Below are 19,550 nucleotides of genomic sequence, written 5' to 3' on the forward strand. Positions count from 1 at the left end.
GCTTTTTTTATTTTTTTATTTCTTTCTTTATTCATTTATTTATTTATTTTATGATCCTGTTTTCTTAATTTCAAATCAGAGGCCTGAGGATTAAGTTGATACTGTAGAAATATCACTTGAGAGTCTTGGATTTGAGGTGTCAGTGCCCTTTCTTGTTTGTCTTAAATTATATATTTACATGGTTGCATGTATGTAACTTTATATCAATTGTTTACTCTCTTAGGGAGAGGAGAGGTAGTGGGGGGCAAGGAAATTTGAACTTCAAAATTTTGAAAAGTTGTGTGTTAAAAGTTGTCTCTGCATATAATTGGTAAAATAAAATATTTTTTAAATGATATAATTTGTTCTTCATTTGGTTATCTTTAGTCTGTATATAATCGTTTCCCCAAAGTCCTATTTCTGAATTCTTATTTAATTCTATGTAAAGTTCAGGTTGTTGCTTTGTAATACACTTGGGTTTTTTGTTCTCTGAGTTCATGTGTTGGATAAAAGGTCTACTTTTTCCCAGAGGGAAAAACTGAATGATTTTTATTTTGGTTGTAGCTGGAAAAGAAGAGAAATTGCCAACTGACCACAACATGAGGTGGCTGAAATGCCTTCAGGAAAACCTTGATTAAAGGGTTGCTGTAGTGACAGGAAGTTAACAGAATTGCTTTTGGCTTTTGTTTTCCTTTTAAAAATTATTTCATTTCAAGTGAGTTTGAATGATAATTTTTCAGTCTATAGCATTTCGTGGGTAATCCACTGTGTACTAAACATAGCATAAAAGTCTCTTAAAAATGAAGCATAAGGCACAGACCCTACCCCTATGGAACTTACCATCTAATGGAAGAATTAAAGCAAACAAATGAAAGGAATACATACATATGTCCGTAGTGACTGCAGCTCTCACTGAATGATCTTAATAATGCCTTGAATGAGGCTAAATCATTATATTTTGACTTAAAAAACTTACCCTTTCCGTCTTTACACTGGGTTTAAATTAAGAGCATGTAGGAGATGGTGAGTTCGAGGGATTTGGGCAAGAAGGATTTTCTCCCATGACTCTCAGCATGGACATACACAGATCAATTTCTTATCCTGTGTTCAGCTGGACACTAGGTTATAAACTGTGTTGATCGAGACATCCCCTCCTGTTTCATATCATATAACTCATTCATTTCAGCCACTGAGCCTAAATTACTGTTTGCTTTTCTTTCTTTCTTTGTATTTTTTTTTAAATGATAAGAACTTGTATGGGGATGAAGTTAGTTTATCCGTGCTAATGCTTTGATTTTTCTTTTCTCTTTCTCTTTGCCACAGTAGGTAACCAGTTAGGGGCCTTGGTACATCAAAGGTAAGCAGTGGGTTATGTTTTATTATTTATTGATTAATTCTAATTGTTTATTGATCCACCATCTGTACTGGAGTGTTAGAAAGTCAGAGGTTGAGAATGTGGAAAACTATGGGCTAGATTTCTTCAAGGTTGAAATTTTGGTTTTTTTTAATAACCCTTTTAAAGACAACTTCCTAAAGGGATAAGTTTGATGTTTTTGAGTGTTAAAAACTTAAATATTATTATGCAGAATGACAGAACTATCAGAATATTGGAGATTTTCTTTCTCCTGATTCTCCATCAAATAAAATAGAAATATCAAATTTTTCCAGTGCTTTAGAAATCTTTAGCCTTTTCACCTAAGAAAACTTCTCCTAGAGTAAGAGATATAAGGTGATGCTCATGGTAAACAGGCAAGTTCAGTGGATATTACATGGAAGTGGGAGGTTAGAAACCCATATGCTACTGATAGGGACACACCAAATGACTTTAAGTAAATAGTCACTTAACTCTTCCCTGCTGCAGTCTCATTAATAAGAAATACCCTCTGCATGCCTCCCTAAAAAAGTGAGACATAATGAAATCATTGTAAGGTGCTTTTAATGCCTGAAAAAGAAATTTTATCAAACAGAAATATGTACAGTTTGTAAGAATGATACAAATACTAAAATAGAGATTTAAAATACATATGCAGGATTCTGTTATAAAGTATTTTAGGGTTCCCTTATATTGTATCAGGTTATGTGACATAGAATTCAGTGATCTTACCCTAATGTGAAAAGTCAAAAATGTGTATTATAAAGAAATATTAGAGGGGCTGAAGGGGTGGGGGAAAGGAAGGGAGTGTTAGACGGCACAGTGGATATAGTGCTGGGCCTAAAGTCTGAGAGACTCATCTTCCTGAGTTCAAATCTCAGACATTTACTATCTGTGACCCTGGGCAAGTCACCTAACCCCTATTTACCTCAGTTTCTCATCTGTAAAATGAACTGGAGAAAGAAATGACAAACCACTCCAGTATCTTTGCTAAGAATACCTCAAATGGGGTCCCAGAGAGTCAGACATGACTGAAACACAACAGTGTTGAAGTTGAAGAACAACAACGAAAGAAGGGCCCTTTGGAATCTTAACTGCCATTGATGAGCATTAATTCAGGATAGCTTCATTCTGGCCATGTTTGAAAATACTTAATTGAAGAAACCATTAACAATTTACAAGTGAGATTTTTGTTTGAAATGAAAAAGACAAACTTCTCTATATTTGATCAGCCAGAACTATACTGGTAAAAAATGTTTACAACCATTTCTGACATATTTATTCTACACATTGACCCAGTTACACATTGACCCAGTATGTTTATTGTGACCTTGTACTTTTATTCTCCAAAGAAGCCCAGAGACAAAATTATAGAAAGTGGTTGCTAGATAAGGCATGTGAATTCTCATATTGATTTAACTTTGGAGTTTTTTCTAGGTAAAATCCCAGTAATACAGCAAGTTGACATGTACCACATAAACACTTGCTTTTGCTGTAGCCTCCTGACTTTACTGGGAATATATGTTTGTAGTTAGCATTATTTTCCCTATTGGGACAAAGCCTAGTGTGAAAGAAAACCATATCTTTTAATATGTTCATGAAACTCTGTCTTAACATCAGTATTTCAGAAATAATTGGGACACCTAGAATTGCTTATTTTCAGATAGTATATGTAAATACCAGAAATTACTTCTGCACCTACAAACCTAAGGATGTACATTACAACAGAAGGGTCTCCTCCCTGTGCTTTTATCACAGCTACATAATGGGAAGTGCTTTTAACTATTGCATTTCTTCTAAGCAGAGGACTTTTCACAAAAACATGCACTTTATTCAATTCTTTCCATGGTGGTTAAAAATCCAGCTGTGTGTGAGGTGTTTAAAAATGCCAGGTTTTTGTGGGGGGAGAGGAGTTTTCCCTAATTATCTGCACTTATCTTCCTCCTAAGGTAAATGTTTAGATTTAATTGCTTTCCAGGGTGTTGCACAAATTGGATATTGTCCATAATATGGTGTATGGGAAGTTAGGAAGTACTCCTGTTGGTTCATTTGAATGAGTCAATGCTGTACTTGTCTTCCAAGACGGGGGAAAAATCTAAGACTAGATTGTGGGCTTTTTAACAGGAATACTTAGAAAATGAGTGAAGTAATTATTCTTTTCTACTCGACACTGATTAGGCCTCAGTTGGAAAACTATATTCAGTTTAGGGCCTTATATTTTAAAAGACCAAGGTAATTTGGAAGGAGGCCAAAGAGCAGTGAAAAGTTTGAAAACCAAGGCATATGTAGAAAAGTGGAATGATGTTTGTTGGATCTGGAGAAAAGAATGCCAGAGGAGAAGTGCAAAGGTCACCCAGAGCATAGAAGAATTGTTATTAAGTAATCACAGACTAGTTACTCTTATTAGTCAAAGTGGGCAAAACAAAACATTTAAGAATTAGGCTACAACAGGAAATTTCAGATTAAATATGAAAAAAAAACCTAGCAATTAAGAGAGGTTTGGTAATTGAATAAGTTGCTAAAGTAGTCACCTATAATGGTAAGAACAGCAACTGACTCTGGGTACTTTTTTTCAAATCAAGTGGTAGAGGGGACAAAGTGCTTCATCTGGGTGGCTTCATATAATTTTAAGTGCATTCTCTAAACTGATGTGATTATATTTAAACTCTAGGCTTACGATATTACCAGTTTAGGAGGAGATTGAGAATGAAAGATAGTAGCAAAATTATTCATTTTATTGACTTTGAAATCTTATTCATTTTTAGGGCAGTAATAACAGAAGAATTCAAAGTGCCTGATAAAATGGTTGGGTTTAGTAAGTATCTGGATTGCCCAATTTCCTAAGTATTTAACCATTCTTTTTACCTTATTCATTAAGAAAGAAATTTTTACTTTATTAAGAGGTATGTTACTCTTCTGAAATTAACCTAAATTTGGTAACTTAAACACCAGTTCATGCCACAGGACAATGCACTCTTTCACTTGACTAGAAATTTTTATGACTAAAGTGGCTTAAATGAGTATCCCAAAATAGTAAAAATTAGAAACAAAATTACCTTTCTCTTAAAGTGGTAGATTCATAGAATGTTAGAGTGGCAAAATAATTTAGTAATCAAGTCCATTCCCACCCCTATTTTACTATGAGCCCCAGTAGAAGCTGATTACTTGGGAAAGTCAGGGATGAGTGACAAGTTTTGACCCTGTTCAACCATGTTTCAGTTATCGGCCGGGGTGGTGAGCAGATTTCACGGATTCAGGCAGAATCTGGTTGCAAGATTCAGATTGCACCAGGTAAGAGCTTCTCTTTCTTATGGCCCTATGTGTGCATGTTTTAAAATTATGTCCATTTATCATCTTAGCTTGTTGTGTAGAATTTACAGGATCTTGATCAGAGCCTTTCCCTGAAACTCAGAGAGATAAATTTACTCCCAAACAGAAAGCAAAGACAATATTTATCATTGTCTTGGTTTCGCAAGTAAAATGAAAGACAGAGATCTAGTGGGAGCAAATTTCATTTGACTTTACTTCTAGACTAGTAATACAAAATAGACCCAAGCATTTTCTTGTGCACCCTTTAGCTCTTCAGGACCGCCAGGAACTCTATTAATAGAGTGTATTGCCCCACCCTGCAGGTATAAGGCAATCATCTATCTGGTCCTTTGAGTTAGTGGTGATTGCAAGGGTCCTGAGTTACAGAACTGTGAAGATCACTGGTCTCCACCACCAATTTTCATTATTCTATATGGCTAGTGTTCTGGTTTCATCCATATTGGCCCATGTCATATAGATTTAAGGAATATCTCCTACCAGTGTTTTGGATAGGTTCTTGGTAGTGTGCCACACATTCCCTATTTGTACTTTTCTGTTGAGGTCTATTACATCCTGGCTTGTATTACAGTTATTTGTATGCTTGCTTATCCCCCTACTATATCTTAAGCTCCTTAAGATATGCAGGCCTTTGTGCTACTTATCTTTTCATTTTACTCATTGCTTAGTATTGGGGTAGAGAAGAAGACAGATCCTGAAAGATGCATTTTTTCTTTATAATATAATTTGGGTTTAGATCTGATTAATACGGTGGGTGAAGGGCAGTAGAAATAGATACTTGAATAGAGAAATGTTTGTCAATGAAACAAAATATTGTAATATTTTAAGATAATTTGCCAAAACTTTAGATATAAATCATGTTCTTGTATAGAATACTCTTTTAATTATTATACTGGAGGAAGATTTCAATTTAATTGTACTACATATTGCATTAAAAGTATGTGTGAGCACGTCGGTGTACTTAATGAGACGAAATAAAGTGTACCTAATACGTTGGTTGTCAAAAGGTTCAGTATTATGCAGTGTCCCAGAGATAGTCCCTTGTATCAATGGTTTGTCAGATATCTGTGCAATTAATATTGGTGACAACTGCTGTGCATCTCATTGGGCTTTTCATCAGGGGTCTCAAAGCTCTTTGCAAACAAAGAACTGTTATTCCCATTACACATGGGAAAATTAAGGGATAAAATAATCATAGGATCACAAGACCAAATCTTAAAGGACCCTCAGAGGCTTTTGAAGCCCTGGGAAGTTAAGGGACTTTATCAAAGTTCTACAGGTACTAAGCATCAAAGGCAGGATTTATAACTCAGTCCTCTCCAAAGACAGTGGTCTTTCCACTTAACCATGCTAATCAAGTGACATAACCACATATCATAATATGAGAGAAGGGAAGCTAAGAATAATAACTAGTGCTGACTCATTGATCTTTATTGAGTCCTCTAGATTTCTTTGTTAAAAGACTAATCTGCCAAATGAATATCCCAGCTACATATGAAAATTGAGAATCTTTTTACCAAGAAACTGGGATTTTGAGGCTGCCTTAGATAGCCAAGCACAGAAACTGAATCTATACACAGTAGTAAAGATGCTTAGTTGCCAGGCGCCCACCAATACACCTTATCTTCTTGATTCTTCTTGTAGAGAGTTCTGGGATTCCAGAGAGGCCCTGTGTACTTACCGGAACCCCAGAAAGTATTGAGTAAGTTATTTTGTTTACTTTTTCCTTTTACTTTTCTTCCCCCTTCCCTAAAGAGGGGAGAAATGGAAGGGCAGAACTGTTACTAAACACTGTTAATTGATGCTGTGTTACTAAACCACAACCAGCAAGTGCTGATGTATATAAAATTTGGGGTTGCCATACTATGGGCATTTCTCTGCTACCACATACTCAGAGTGTCATGAAGCCTATGCTGAATTTCTCATAGCTATCACGATACCTCCTTTATGAACTAGGTTTTCAGGGTATGCACAACACAGTTTCAACAGTTTTCCATGCTAAAGAATTCACTCTATTGGGATGCTCAAATTGAATCTTATCTTACTGGTGTTAGTATGATACTTCTTCCTGAAAGGGTTATTGTGAAATTATCTAGGTGACATTGCATAGCATCATGGTATCCATTCTAAACCCTAAGGTCGATCCTGTTGCCTCTTTTTGTGTGTGACTTCCTGTTTCATTCAGAGGATCATCTGGGTAGTCTAGAATTGGGGAGGAGTGATAGAAGTAAAGACCTGTAGTAACTTCAAGAAAAGAACTGTTTTCTACTCCTTTACAATTAACTGAGCTTCACAGACATCAGTTTTCAATCTCATGGAACTGAAGATCATTGTGGAAAAAGAGTTACGCTAATTCGGGGGAATCTCTCTCCCTCTTTCTTCTGTCCCTCCCTCCCTTCTCTCTATTTCCTTTCGCCTCTTTCTTTTTCTCTTATTCTTACCTATTTCCTATCTCAGTCTTCTGTCTCTGTGTCTCTCTTCTGTCTCCTTTATGTATATCTTTCTCTTCTCTCTCTCCTTCTCCTCTTTCTTCTTCTGTCTCCTCTGTTTTTCATCTTAATCTTTCTGTCTATTTCTCTTCACTCTCCTGCTGTGTCTCACTCATATTCTCTTGTCTATAGTTACATTTGGTTGTGAACAAAGGTGGGTTCCAGATTACGTCTCTCAGTAGGCAGAGTTGTTTCATTATTTCCATTGCTCACAGATTTATAGAAAAGTTTAAATTTATTTTACAATGTTGCAAGCAGTGACCCAGAATAAGTGTCACTGGTGAGTATACATTATAGGGCAAACAATATGGTTTTCCTGGCAGCAAACCATTTTTCTTACAGCAGTGGTTAGTCCAGAACTAAAGCAAAATATTAAAAAGAAGCCGTACTTGAGAAACACGTGAGGAGGAAGCCAACAAGCAGGTTCTTAGCACTAAAAGTTTAGATCAGACAGCTTGATCAACACCATCAGCTAGGAGAAGGAAGTCTGAATTTCATAGTTTTTTTTTCCCCATGTACTTTTTGTTTTATTAGCTGGACTGTTCTCCAGATTCTTATTTCAAAGTAGGGCGTAACATATAACATATAGGAAGATAGTTGAATTTTCTTAGCTAGACTATTAATAACTGTTAGGTGACTAAAAAAAAGAGACATGTGGAGAGAGATAGACACTGCTTCTTCTCACTACAGAAAACCAACCTGGTGGTTCCTTACCTCAGCAAAGAAGTCAAACCAATTAAATTAATTAAAGAGGAATTTGAAATTTAGGAATGAATCATACTAATAACCTTTATCTTTTTTCTTCCTATCTCTTTTTTTATATTTCCTGCTTTGGCTTCCTTCTCTTAGCTCTATCCTAGTTCTTTCTTTCTCTCTTTTACAAAGATTATTTTATTTAATAGTAGTTCTCTTTTGGTCTTCCCTCAAAGACAAGCCAAGCGACTGTTGGGACAAATTGTTGATCGCTGTCGGAATGGACCCGGATTTCATAATGATGTAGATGGGAATAACACAGTCCAGGAGATTCTCATCCCTGCATCTAAAGTGGGGCTAGTCATTGGCAAAGGAGGAGAAACAATAAAGCAATTACAGGTATGTGACTTTAGTAGATCCAGAAACTTATTCCCTTCTCAGGAAATGTTTCTCCAAAGCTATTCTTTGCCTTCTTACTCTCAGGTTTTTTTCTTTTTTTAAAAAAAAGAAAAAGTTTTGTTGATGTTCTTGGTTTTTTTATATTATAGTTTTTCCCAGTATTTTTCCTCTTCCCCCTCCTAGGGAGCCATCCCATGTAACAGTATATTTTAAAAGACAAAAAAAAAGAGAAAGAAAAAGAAGAGAGGGAAATCAGTACAAGTCAGTATATTGAAAAAGTCCAAAAACGTGTACATTGTGCACCACTCATGAACTTCCTACCGCTGTAAAGGTTTGGTTTGGAAGGGAATATGTTTTATTTTGAGGCGTGCATGTTCTTTATAGTTTTTCAACACTCACTTTAGGTTTTTTTGTGTGTGTTCTTTCCATTTATATTGTAATCCTTGTGTATGTATTTGTTTTTGGCTCTGTTCACTTTATTGTGTATTATTTCTTTCAGCTCAGTAATATTCCAATACAATCAGCATATTACCTTATGTTTAGCCATTCCTCAGTAATGGGCATCTTTTTTGTTTCCAGTTCTTTGCTATCACAAAAAGTGCGGCTGTAAATATTTTTGTGTATGTAAGGACTTTCTTCTTATCAGTGGTCTCCTTGAGTTATAATATATAAGCTTAAAAATGGAATCTCCAGGTCAGAGCAGTATGCACATTTTAGTTACTTTATTTGCATAATTCCAAATTGCGTTACAAAATAGTTGTACCATTCCACAGCTCCAAAAGTGAACCAATGTTCTTACCACAATCCCTCCAACATTGACTATTGCCATCTTTTGTCATCTTTGCCTGTTTTCAGGGTGTGAGGTGAAACCTCAGAGTTGTTTTGATTTATATTTCTCTTATTAGGGATTTGAAATAGTCTTTCACGTGGTCAATAGTTTGCAATTTTTCTTTTGAGTAATGTTTGTTTATATCCTTTAGCCACTTATCTATTGGTCTTGTATGTATTTATTATTTATATATGTTGGGTGCCAAATCCTTATCAGAGAAATTTGATAACAAAGATTTTTTTCTCACTATTCAACCACTTCCCTTCTTATTCTAGTTGCATTAATTTTGTCTCTACAGAAGCTTTTCACTTTCACATAATCAAAGATAATGACTTTAACTTTTGCAACTCCCTGTATCTCTTGTTTGGTTAAGAATACATCTCCTAATATATGTGTAGAACCTATGTAAGATTGTATACCATCTCAGGGAGGGCTTCTTAGAAAGAGGGGGAAAAAAATCTAAGATATATGGAAGTGATTGTAAAACATGGAAAACAAATAAAATAATTTAATTTTAAAAAATACATTTGCTACACATAGCTTTGAAAGGTATATGGTCTTTTTCTCTAATAAATTTTTCATAGTATGTTCTTTAATATTAAAGTCATATATATTTTAGAATATATTGGTAGACTATTGTTTAAGATGTTGGCCTAAGTCTAATTTCTGCCATGCTGCTTTCCATTTTTCCCAGCACTTTTTATTTATCAAATAAAGAGTTCTTTCCTAAGTATTTTATGTTTAGGGGTTTCTTGAACACTTGATGATTGAGTTCTGTTATTTTTTATTCTCCCTTATCTAGTCTGTTCCATTGATCTACCTCTTTTTTTTTTTTTTTTAATTTTAAACCAGCATCATGTAGTTTTGATGACTGCTATTTTATAATATAGTTTGACGTCTGGGAGTGCTATTCCCCCTTCATCCGTATCTCTTAGGTTTTTTTCAAGAATATCTGAATCACAGTGGCTGGAATTTTACTGGTGTCCTAATAGATGTTTCTGCACATCTTGTGTTATGTTTCATAACACAAAAAACATACCTTGTATTTTCTACCAGAGAAAAATTGTACTGGCAGTGTTTCATATGCATTTTCTTATACAGTCATTTAGAGAATAAAACTTTATTAATATTGTTTTAATAATTTGATGTTCACCAGATACCACAGATTAATTGTGTTCATATATGCCATCTAGATGCCCTGAGGAAAGGAAATGAAAGAAATCAAGTTTTTTGATTAGGCTTATCCCAGTATCTTAGATGTTATATTTGACAGCTGTGTAGAAATAGCAACAATTCTGTATTCACACAGAATCAGAATTGATTACAAAAAGTCTAAATGTTACTTGAGTGGTAAAGTCAGTGATAATTTCACATGTTAATTTTTCAGAAGAGACACAGCTCTGTAGTTAAAAGAGCACTTGGTTTAAAGTCAGAAGACCAGGTTCAGTCTTCTGCTTTTAACATTTACTGTGGGCAAGTCACTTAATCTCTCAGGGCCCTCAGTTTTCTCATCTGTAAAATGGAAATTAAAATATTGACATAACCTTCCACTCAGAAATATAGTAAGGAAAGTATAATAGTAAGCCTTATAGTAAATAAATTATGAATAAATATTAATTTATAAATCTATGCCACTATTATTATTGACTTTGATTATTAAGGTGACTTTGTGTGTCCTGTTAAAGATTATGTTTCCATGCTGTGCGTTCTTCATAGGAGCGAACAGGTGTGAAAATGATAATGATCCAAGATGGTCCTTTGCCCACTGGAGCAGACAAACCCCTTCGTATTACTGGAGACCCATTCAAAGTACAGGTAAACTTACTGGGGAAACTTTTTATAGAGGTTTTATGCAGTGGCAATACACAACTTGACTAAATTGCTGTTACTTGTATTTTATTTCTATTCACTGTTTTATAAATATTATATATGTGAAAAGATTTGAAGTATTAAACAAATATGAGGTAGGATTACTGCTTTTATAACACTAAACTGCCTCTGAAAATAGATATTCATTTTATCCAGTTGATCTATTCTGTCATATGTGGTTTGAGAGTTTAGGTGTGGGGAAAAGTTTAATAATGTTCTGGACATCATAAGACAAAGATAACCCATTCATTTTTCCAGTATTTTAAATGGATTTGTTCTATATTTCTATGTCCAATATCCCTTGTAAACCAGTGGCAGACATTTGCAAGGCACTTGACCAGGGCTATATTTGTGAATTCTTTGACCATAAAACAGCAAAGCCCAAGTAGTCTGTGTAGGTATTTAGGATATGGCCTTGGCCTTAGCAGCATGATACTTTACTGTTGAACAACCAGCCATAGATAATAAGGTGATGTAAAATCAGATCATGTCAAAGCCAGGTGTTGTAGAATAGTAAAATGAGTGTGATCTTAAGTCAAGGAAGATTCTTAATTTGGTTTCTGAAGTGTTTCTCCCCTTGAATCTTTTGGAATTGAAATGAGGAAAGCTGACTGACCTACACAGAAAACAAAGCAGCTTTTGGAGGTAGCATTTAGTTGGAGGAACCAGAGCTCTTGCCCCTAAGAGGTTAACTATGTTACTTCTACCCACCTGAGGCTTTAGGAAGCAAGAAGTTGTATTATTTAGAACAGAGGTTCTAACTCTTTTAACCTTGATACACTGCACAGCTCTTTCTCTTTGAGAGCATTGTATTACAATCCAGTGGAAACTACCAGTCCTTCAATAAGTTTGTTCACTTTGCAACACTATTATACAGTTAAGCACAAATTTATAAAACTAGTAGTTTTTCAAGACCAATAGCTAGGAGTTGCAAAACAACTGAATACACTGCTTTTCTGCTTTTCTTTAGTTCTGAGTAAACTGCTTTTCTTCTTTAGGCTCTAATTAGGGTAAAGAGCCTGTCAGATTCATAAACCGTCTTAAAAACAAAAAAGAAGTAATATCTCATTACTAAGGAGTTTGCTTTCTCATTGGATTACGTATAGACATTATTTTGCTTCTTTAGTAAACTAACATGTTCTACTGAGGTTTGTAATATGTATTTGTGCCATTGAAATTATGGGATGCTGAAAGACCAAGCTTGATGGTATTTTACTGCTTATTTTTTTAATGTAAACATTTCCTTTCTTGAGAATTCATGTCATCAAAGGCAGCTAGGTGGCACAGTGAATAGAGAGTTGGATCTGGAATCAGGGAAGACCTGAATTCATATACAGCCTCAGACAGTTCCTAGCTGTGTCACCCTGGACAAGTCACTTAACCCATTTTCCTCATCTGTAAAATGAGCTGGAAAAGGAAATGGCGAACCACTCCATTATCTTTGCTAAGAAAACCTCCATTGGGGTCAAAAAGTTTTCAGATATGACTGAAACAACCGAACAAGCAACAATTCCCCTTGCTCAACAGTACTCTAGGGCTTGGTGGACACCTCCATGCTCATACCTGGCCTTGGACCCTACACCAGTCCTCTAAGAAATACAGAGAATTCATGTCATCAACTCTTCCTCTCAATGTGTGATCTTTTTATTGTATGAAAAATAGCCCAAGATCAATATATGAGAGGAGTTCTTCTCACTGACATTACATAAATTTGGGGGAAAAAAGAAAGAAAGAAATGTAACTGTCTTAAACTTTTTTTTTTAATGGAACTAAGTTTTTGTTTTGGGCATTCATGTGTCCCAGGGAGTGGTGCTTGTCATACAGTGTGACCCTTTTAAAACACAGGTGTTGGGAAACAAATTTTAAGGTAAATTGCACTTTTGCTTTATTCCACATGTGTGTAGGAAGAACAAAAATTTAGCCTTTGATACAGTTAAATCCATGTAATAATCAGAGTTCTCTATTTTTAAATAAGATTTGTAGCAGCCGCAATCATCTTTGGCTTTCCAAATAATAATTGAAATGTAGCAGATTGCTTTTTTTTTTTTAACTTATAAGTATTTATCCTTGTTACCAGAATATTTTTTCCAAATTCCTGGAGTTTTGTTTCTGCCACATTCAGTGGCATTAGCCCCACAATGATGTTTTCCATTCTGTAGGAGTCTCCCTGAAATAAGATGTTTCAGGAAACCATTCAGAAACTGGAAGTAGCATGTCACAAACATTTTCTTGGGAGGATTTGTAGTCAAAATGTAAGCTAAGTGGATTTTTTTAATCCAGCAAGGTTGAAACATAGCTTTGGACAGTAAAATGATTCAGTTATTCCCAGGTCTGATGAGTATCTGCTTCTCTCTTCCTTCCCAAAACAGTACCAAATCACCTCTTTTCACTCCACATTCCTTGCAAGTCATTTGAACAGTAATTGGAAAAGACTGTTAGATATTGTACAAATATTCATGCCATGTATCCTGCTTTCTTAATGCATTTGTTATTTATATGTTTATGCAGCAAGCAAGGGAAATGGTACTAGAGATTATCCGAGAAAAGGATCAAGCTGACTTCCGAGGCGTGCGCAGTGATTTCAGCTCCCGAATGGGAGGGGGAAGTATAGAGGTACACTTGAATTAGAAATTGTAATGAAATTGTAATTGTTTGTTATCATGGGAAAAGGAATGAAGGAGGGTCTCCTAGTGGGTATGGTAACAGTTAAATCCTTTCCAGTGGTTATTTTTCATCATTTTCAGTGAGTGGTGCTGTTCATACCTCTTGTTTATGAAAGTAGGTAGGTGGTACATTTCTGTGCATGAACACCTTTCCCCAATTTCTGAGTTGTAGCAGGAAAGCTGGACAGGCTCAACACTTTTTTTTTGACTACTGCAGGTTAAGTGTTCAGGATTCAAGGAGCCTGTTTTTATATGTGGAAACTTTGAAGACAGTTTTATTAATGTGATAGAGTTTAAAATAAAATACTGTAAAATAATCATGTAAAAATTAAATCGTCCCCAAGTATATTTCATGGCTTCTGCATCTGCAGTTCATGCTTATGTGTTTCTCCTAGCTTTGTTGAGATTTTGTTTCTGTTCCTTCTCCTCTAAGGTATCTGTGCCTAGGTTTGCCGTTGGTATAGTAATAGGAAGAAATGGGGAAATGATCAAAAAAATTCAAAATGATGCTGGTGTAAGGATTCAGTTTAAACCAGGTTAGTTATATCATTCAGAAATCTTACTGTTTGCCTCTGATTGCCAGACATCTGGCAAAAAGAATGTGTCCTCCTTTCCCCATATGCATCCTTTGACTGATTGAGGTGTTTTATTTTACCTTTTTTGTGTTGTGCAGTTTCACAGTTAAATTATTCTATTTTATTTATATTCTGGTTTTTTTCCTTTTTATATTTTCCTTTTTTTATTCTATAACCCAATTTAAAGTTGTCATCATATAAAATATGGGTTAGGGTTTTTTCTTTATATATGTTTATATAATATATATTATATATTTATATATCTATAATATATAGTTCTATATATATATTTCTATAATATTATTTTGGTGTATTCAGGTATGAACAAGTCTACTGTGGGTTAAGTGTTCAGATTCCAAAGAGCCTGTTTTTATATGTGGAAACTTTGAAGACTATTTCATTAATGTGATAGAGTTTAGAAGAGTTTTTATGCTGTAAAATAAATCATGTAAAAATGAATACTTGAATACACCAAAATAATGTTATAGAAATGCCCAAGGCTTTGCCCAACTATAAATCAATCAAGTAATTTTAAAGAATCTCCTATGTGCTGGGTGCACTGTTCTGGCCACTGGAAATAAAAGTACAAAGAATGGAAGCAATTCTTACTTACAGTGAGCTTTTATTTTATTGAGAGGAAATATATAAAAATAAATACAGTTGTTAACTCACTGACTTCCATTTTTGGTAGTTTTAGTATAAATGATTACCTATCAGTTCAACTTTTGCCTCCCTTGGGGTTGGGAGTTTTTAATTTAGTCTCTCATTTCTTGTTCCACAGATGATGGGATTAGTCCTGAAAGGGTTGCACAGGTCATGGGACTTCCAGAAAGGTGTCAACATGCAGCACATGTCATCAGTGACCTTATTCTTACAGCACAGGTGAGTTCTGGTATCTGGGATCAACCATTTTAGCCACATAAGTGGAAAATGATCAACATTTCTATCAGTGAACTATACAACATTTTAGATGCTCCATTTAAAAGTACTGCATCATATGAAATGAATTTATTTGTACTTCAGGTCTTCACTTCTACTTTTCCTGTGTGTACCACTTATTCGCTTTTTCATGCAAAAAAAATTTTTTCTTTAATGTAGTCAATTCTTGGTTATCTAGAATGGTTGGGAAAAACTATACCATGTATAGAATATCAATTTCTAAGTAATAAAAGGTAAGATAATATTAAAGCAATACTAAATATTACAAATATGAATTGTTATTGATATACTTTAACGAATATTTATTAAGGGCCCAACATAAAACATTATGATAGCTGCTGAGAATACAGAGACAAAAACAAAAGAACTTACTTTATACTGAGATGAGTTAAATACAAGGTAATTTGAAGAGAATTAAAACTGGGAAGGATCAGATCAGGCTTCACAGACAACATGGTGCTGGAACTGAGCATTAGAGGGGAATGTAAGGATTCTAAGAGGTAGCAGAGCATTCTAGACATGAGGGACAGCTTTTGTGAAGGATGTCCATTAGACTGAATCTACCTTAGACTGAACCTGTGGATCCTGAAGTAATGAGTCACTTCATGTCTTTGTGGTTCAGTTTCCTCAGCTATGAAATGAGAGAGTTGGACTTAATGGCTTCAAAATACCTTCCAGTTGTACAACTATGATCATAATAATGAAAGCCCTAGTCTCAAACTCAGGAGAGTTGGGTTATTGTCCTGGCTGTGCCACTAACTCGCCTTGTGACCCTAGGCAAGTCACTTTTCTCTGGGCCTTGGTTTCTGGTTTTTTACAATGAAGGCATTGAACAATATGACTAGAAGGTTTCTTCTGCTCTCATAGAGTGTTCCATGTAGCATTAGTCAAGGCATCATAAAGGAAAATAGAGAAATATGAAACATGGACATTCAGTCATGGAATTCCTCTTCAGTAGTTGTCTCCAGGGGTTTCATGTTGCCCCTGAGATAAAATTATAAACTGTGTAGAGTTTAGAGTTTCTAAAGCCCCATTCAACTCGGCCTTAGTTTAACCTATCTTCCCAATATTATTGGGCCTTACTCAATCTTTCAAACTTTTTGATCCAGCCAAACTGGCCTTCTTACACTCCCTCTTCTAGCTCCCCACTTTTTCACCAGCCCTTCCCAGTGCATCCTCCACCTTGGAATACATTTCTTCATTATCTCAATCTCATAGGGTCCTTTCTTCCTTCAGTACGCAACTCAGGCACCATCTTTTACATGAAACTTTTCCTTATCCCCCTAGCTCCTAAGATCCTCCTTCCCAAGCTATCTTGTATTTAACTACCTTGTATATGTATTCGTATTTATTCACTTTAAATTTTTATGAGATATATACTTACACGCACACACACGCGCGCACACGCGCACACACACACACACACACACACACACACACACACCTTGGAATTGTTTCATTCTTTGTACTTGTTTGTACTTGTTTCCCTAGGGCCTGGCAGGAGCTTAATTAACATTTGCCAGTAGTTGAAGTATTTATTAAAAGCACACTGGGACTACGAGTAAAATGAACGAAACAGTCCTTACTTGCGAAGCACTTACATTTTAATGGCAGAGACAACAAAGACATATAAATATATACAGATTAATTACAAAGAGAGCGAATAAAAATAAATATAGAAAGATTTGAGAGAGGGGGCACTAACAGTTGAGGGGATAAAGAAAGACTTCATGTAGAATATGATGTTCAGACTTCGTCTTGAAGAAAGAGAGGGATTTTTTGAGTTGGAGGCGAGGAGAGAGTGTATTCCAGATGGCTAGTATAAAGGCACAGAGATGGAACATCATGTATGAGGAAAAGGCCAATTTAGCTGGATCACAGTGTGGAATAGGAAATAATGTATAATGAGGGTTTGAATATATATACAGAATATATATTCTGTAAAGGGCTTTAAGAACTATGCTAAGGAACCTATATTTGATTGTAGAGACTCTCAGAACCCACTGGACTTGATTTGAGTAGGAGTCAGTCAATATGGTGGGCTCCATCCTTAAAGGAAAATTACTTTTATCAGCAATGTGGCTAGGTAAAAGATAATGAGAACCTGAACTAAGATGGTGTGAGTAGAGAGAAGGGTTCAGATACAAGACATGTTGTAGAAGTAGAAATAGCAAGATTTGGCAACTGATTAACTATGTGGCATGAGAGAAAATGAAGAGCAAAAGATAATGGCAAGGTTACAGACCTGAAAGACTGGAAGAATAGTGGTGTCTTTGTCAGAAATAAGAAAGTTTAGAAGTAAGATGAGTTTGGAGGGAAAGGTAGCAAGTTCTCTTTTGGGACATGTTGAGTTTGAAGTGTCTCCAGCGTATCCTGTTTGAAATATTCAGTAGGCAATTGGTGATACGGGATTGAGGCTCAGATTTAAAGACTGAGGCTGGATATGGAGAGCTGGGAATCATGGTCATGGAGATGATCATTAAACTCATGGAAGCCAAGAAAGAAAAGTTGAAGGCCTTGGGTAGAGTCCTATGTACCAGTAAAGGAAACCAAAGATGAACAGTTAGGTAGGAAGGGATCCAGGAGAGGGGATAGTATTAAAATATTCCAGAGAGGAGAGAGTGCAGAGATGGAAAATATAGTCAACAGTATCAGATGTAGCAGATAGATTGAGGATAAAGATTAGAAAAGGCCTTCAGATTTGTCAATTAAAACACAGCATGGTAACTTTGGAAAGGGAGATTGGAAACCATCTTTCAAAGACAAGATGAAACAGAACCAATCCCATGTAAAGGGGCTGCCCTTCAAAAGGAGAAGGGCCACCTCATTATCAGAGACTTGGAGCAAAAGAGGAAGAGAGTGGGAAAATGATGTCAAGGGGTTTTGAGATAAAGAGAAGACAGCTTACATTTCGAATGACCTCAGTTTTCTCAGTAAAGAGGTAAGGTCCTCAACTGAAAGGGGGTGTGGGGAAGGGGATGTTGGAAGCTTGGGATACAAAAAGATTTGAAAAATCTTTTGTGGAAAGTGAGATTAAGGAGTCTTGTTATTCAGTTGTGCCTGACTCTGTGACCTCATTTGGAGTTTTCTTAGCAAAAATACCCGAGTGACTTGCCATGGCCTTCTCCATCTCATTTTACAGATGAGGAAACTGAAGCAAATAGGGTTAAGTTACTTGTCCAAGGTCACACGGCTAGTTAGTGTCTGAGGTTAGATTTGAACCCAGGAAGATGATTCTAGGCCTAGTGTCTATCTATTATGCTACCTAGCTAATTAGGGAGTCAGGAAAGAATTTTAAAATTGCCTCCCAGAAGCTTCTCTTTTTAGTTAATCTCTCTAGAATTGACTTTAAAAATTACTCCCTAATGTCAGCTTGCCTATTTACCACTTGCATCTTTCTCACAAAAGCAGAGTATGGAAACATAATCAATTTGCCTGAGTTGGAGGGTTTCTAGATAAATGTACAGTTTATTTTCACGAAGACTTTGTCAGCAGTGGGCATTTCTTTTACTGTTCTGAATTAAATGGATAAAGCAGCTCCCTCTCCTGAAGGAGAGGAAAGAACTGCAACCTGACCACATTTGTTTTTAATGTCACCATTTTGAAATGCTGCAGGACCAAAGTGTTTGACATAGTAGACAGTGATTGGAATGGGATTTGTGCACTCTGAATGTTAAAAGAAATCTTCTTCTGTAGATGCCTGTCTTTGCCCACTGTTCTGTGATCACTGAACAGTGTGAAACTGTGTTTCAGTGAAGTCTTCTCTTCACCGTTAGGCTGTGGGTAAAGGGGACGGCTCTTGTCCCTTTCATAATTTGCCTTCAGTGGTCACTGTTTAACAAATCTTTGTGCTGGCCCTTGGGAGTGGCATTGCAAATAAAAAGAAAAAAAAATAATCCTTTGATTCTTTCTGCTTGTTAGATTGCAAGGTCTTCTGAATCATAGAGCATTGTCTGTATGCCAGCCTAGTTGGGGGAGGGTTAGAAACCATAAACTGTCACTCAGGCTTCACTTTCAAATGCCGATAGCTCTTTAGCGTCTGATGTCTGACTTCTGATAATCACAGCATGTGTTAGCCACAGGAAAGAAACCTCAGAGTTGGATAAAACCAGGCTCTCAGTTCCAACAGATTGGGTCCAACAATTAAAACACAAGAACAAGGTAGCTGAGCTTTTAACTTTTGAGTTTATCCAAATGTTTTATTTAGATGTATTTATAGTGTTTATATATTTTACATGCATTTATCTTCTCAGTTCCTCCTGATGGTGATTTGAATTAATTCCATTTTTATGGAACCCTTAACAGTCAGAAAAATGGAAAAGTGCCCTGCTGCTCCAAACCTAGATGTGCGGCATTGATTGTTTGAGCCTGTCGTTTACTTAACCTCACTTGTAATAGAGGAGACTAAAAATTAGT

General features: G+C 35.8%; 1 protein-coding gene across 5 annotated transcripts in view; it reads left to right on the plus strand.

Annotated features, from left to right (window-relative positions):
- FUBP3 (far upstream element binding protein 3) overlaps positions 1-19,550 on the plus strand; it is a 69,858-nt gene that overhangs the window by 36,012 nt on the left and 14,296 nt on the right. For 3 of the 5 annotated variants that reach the window (XM_072632727.1, XM_072632729.1, XM_072632731.1), the window contains exons 3-11: positions 1,303-1,336; positions 4,117-4,166; positions 4,571-4,642; positions 6,323-6,380; positions 8,097-8,259; positions 10,805-10,903; positions 13,466-13,570; positions 14,054-14,156; positions 14,977-15,077. In XM_072632727.1, coding sequence (XP_072488828.1) covers positions 1,303-1,336; positions 4,117-4,166; positions 4,571-4,642; positions 6,323-6,380; positions 8,097-8,259; positions 10,805-10,903; positions 13,466-13,570; positions 14,054-14,156; positions 14,977-15,077 — 785 coding nt within the window. The remainder of the gene's footprint in view (positions 1-1,302; positions 1,337-4,116; positions 4,167-4,570; positions 4,643-6,322; positions 6,381-8,096; positions 8,260-10,804; positions 10,904-13,465; positions 13,571-14,053; positions 14,157-14,976; positions 15,078-19,550) is intronic. The other 2 variants (XM_072632728.1, XM_072632730.1) reach the window with 1 other exon arrangement.

The sequence above is a fragment of the Notamacropus eugenii genome, chromosome 1 (genome assembly GCF_028372415.1).
Source record: "Notamacropus eugenii isolate mMacEug1 chromosome 1, mMacEug1.pri_v2, whole genome shotgun sequence".
Classification (NCBI taxonomy): domain Eukaryota; kingdom Metazoa; phylum Chordata; class Mammalia; order Diprotodontia; family Macropodidae; genus Notamacropus; species Notamacropus eugenii.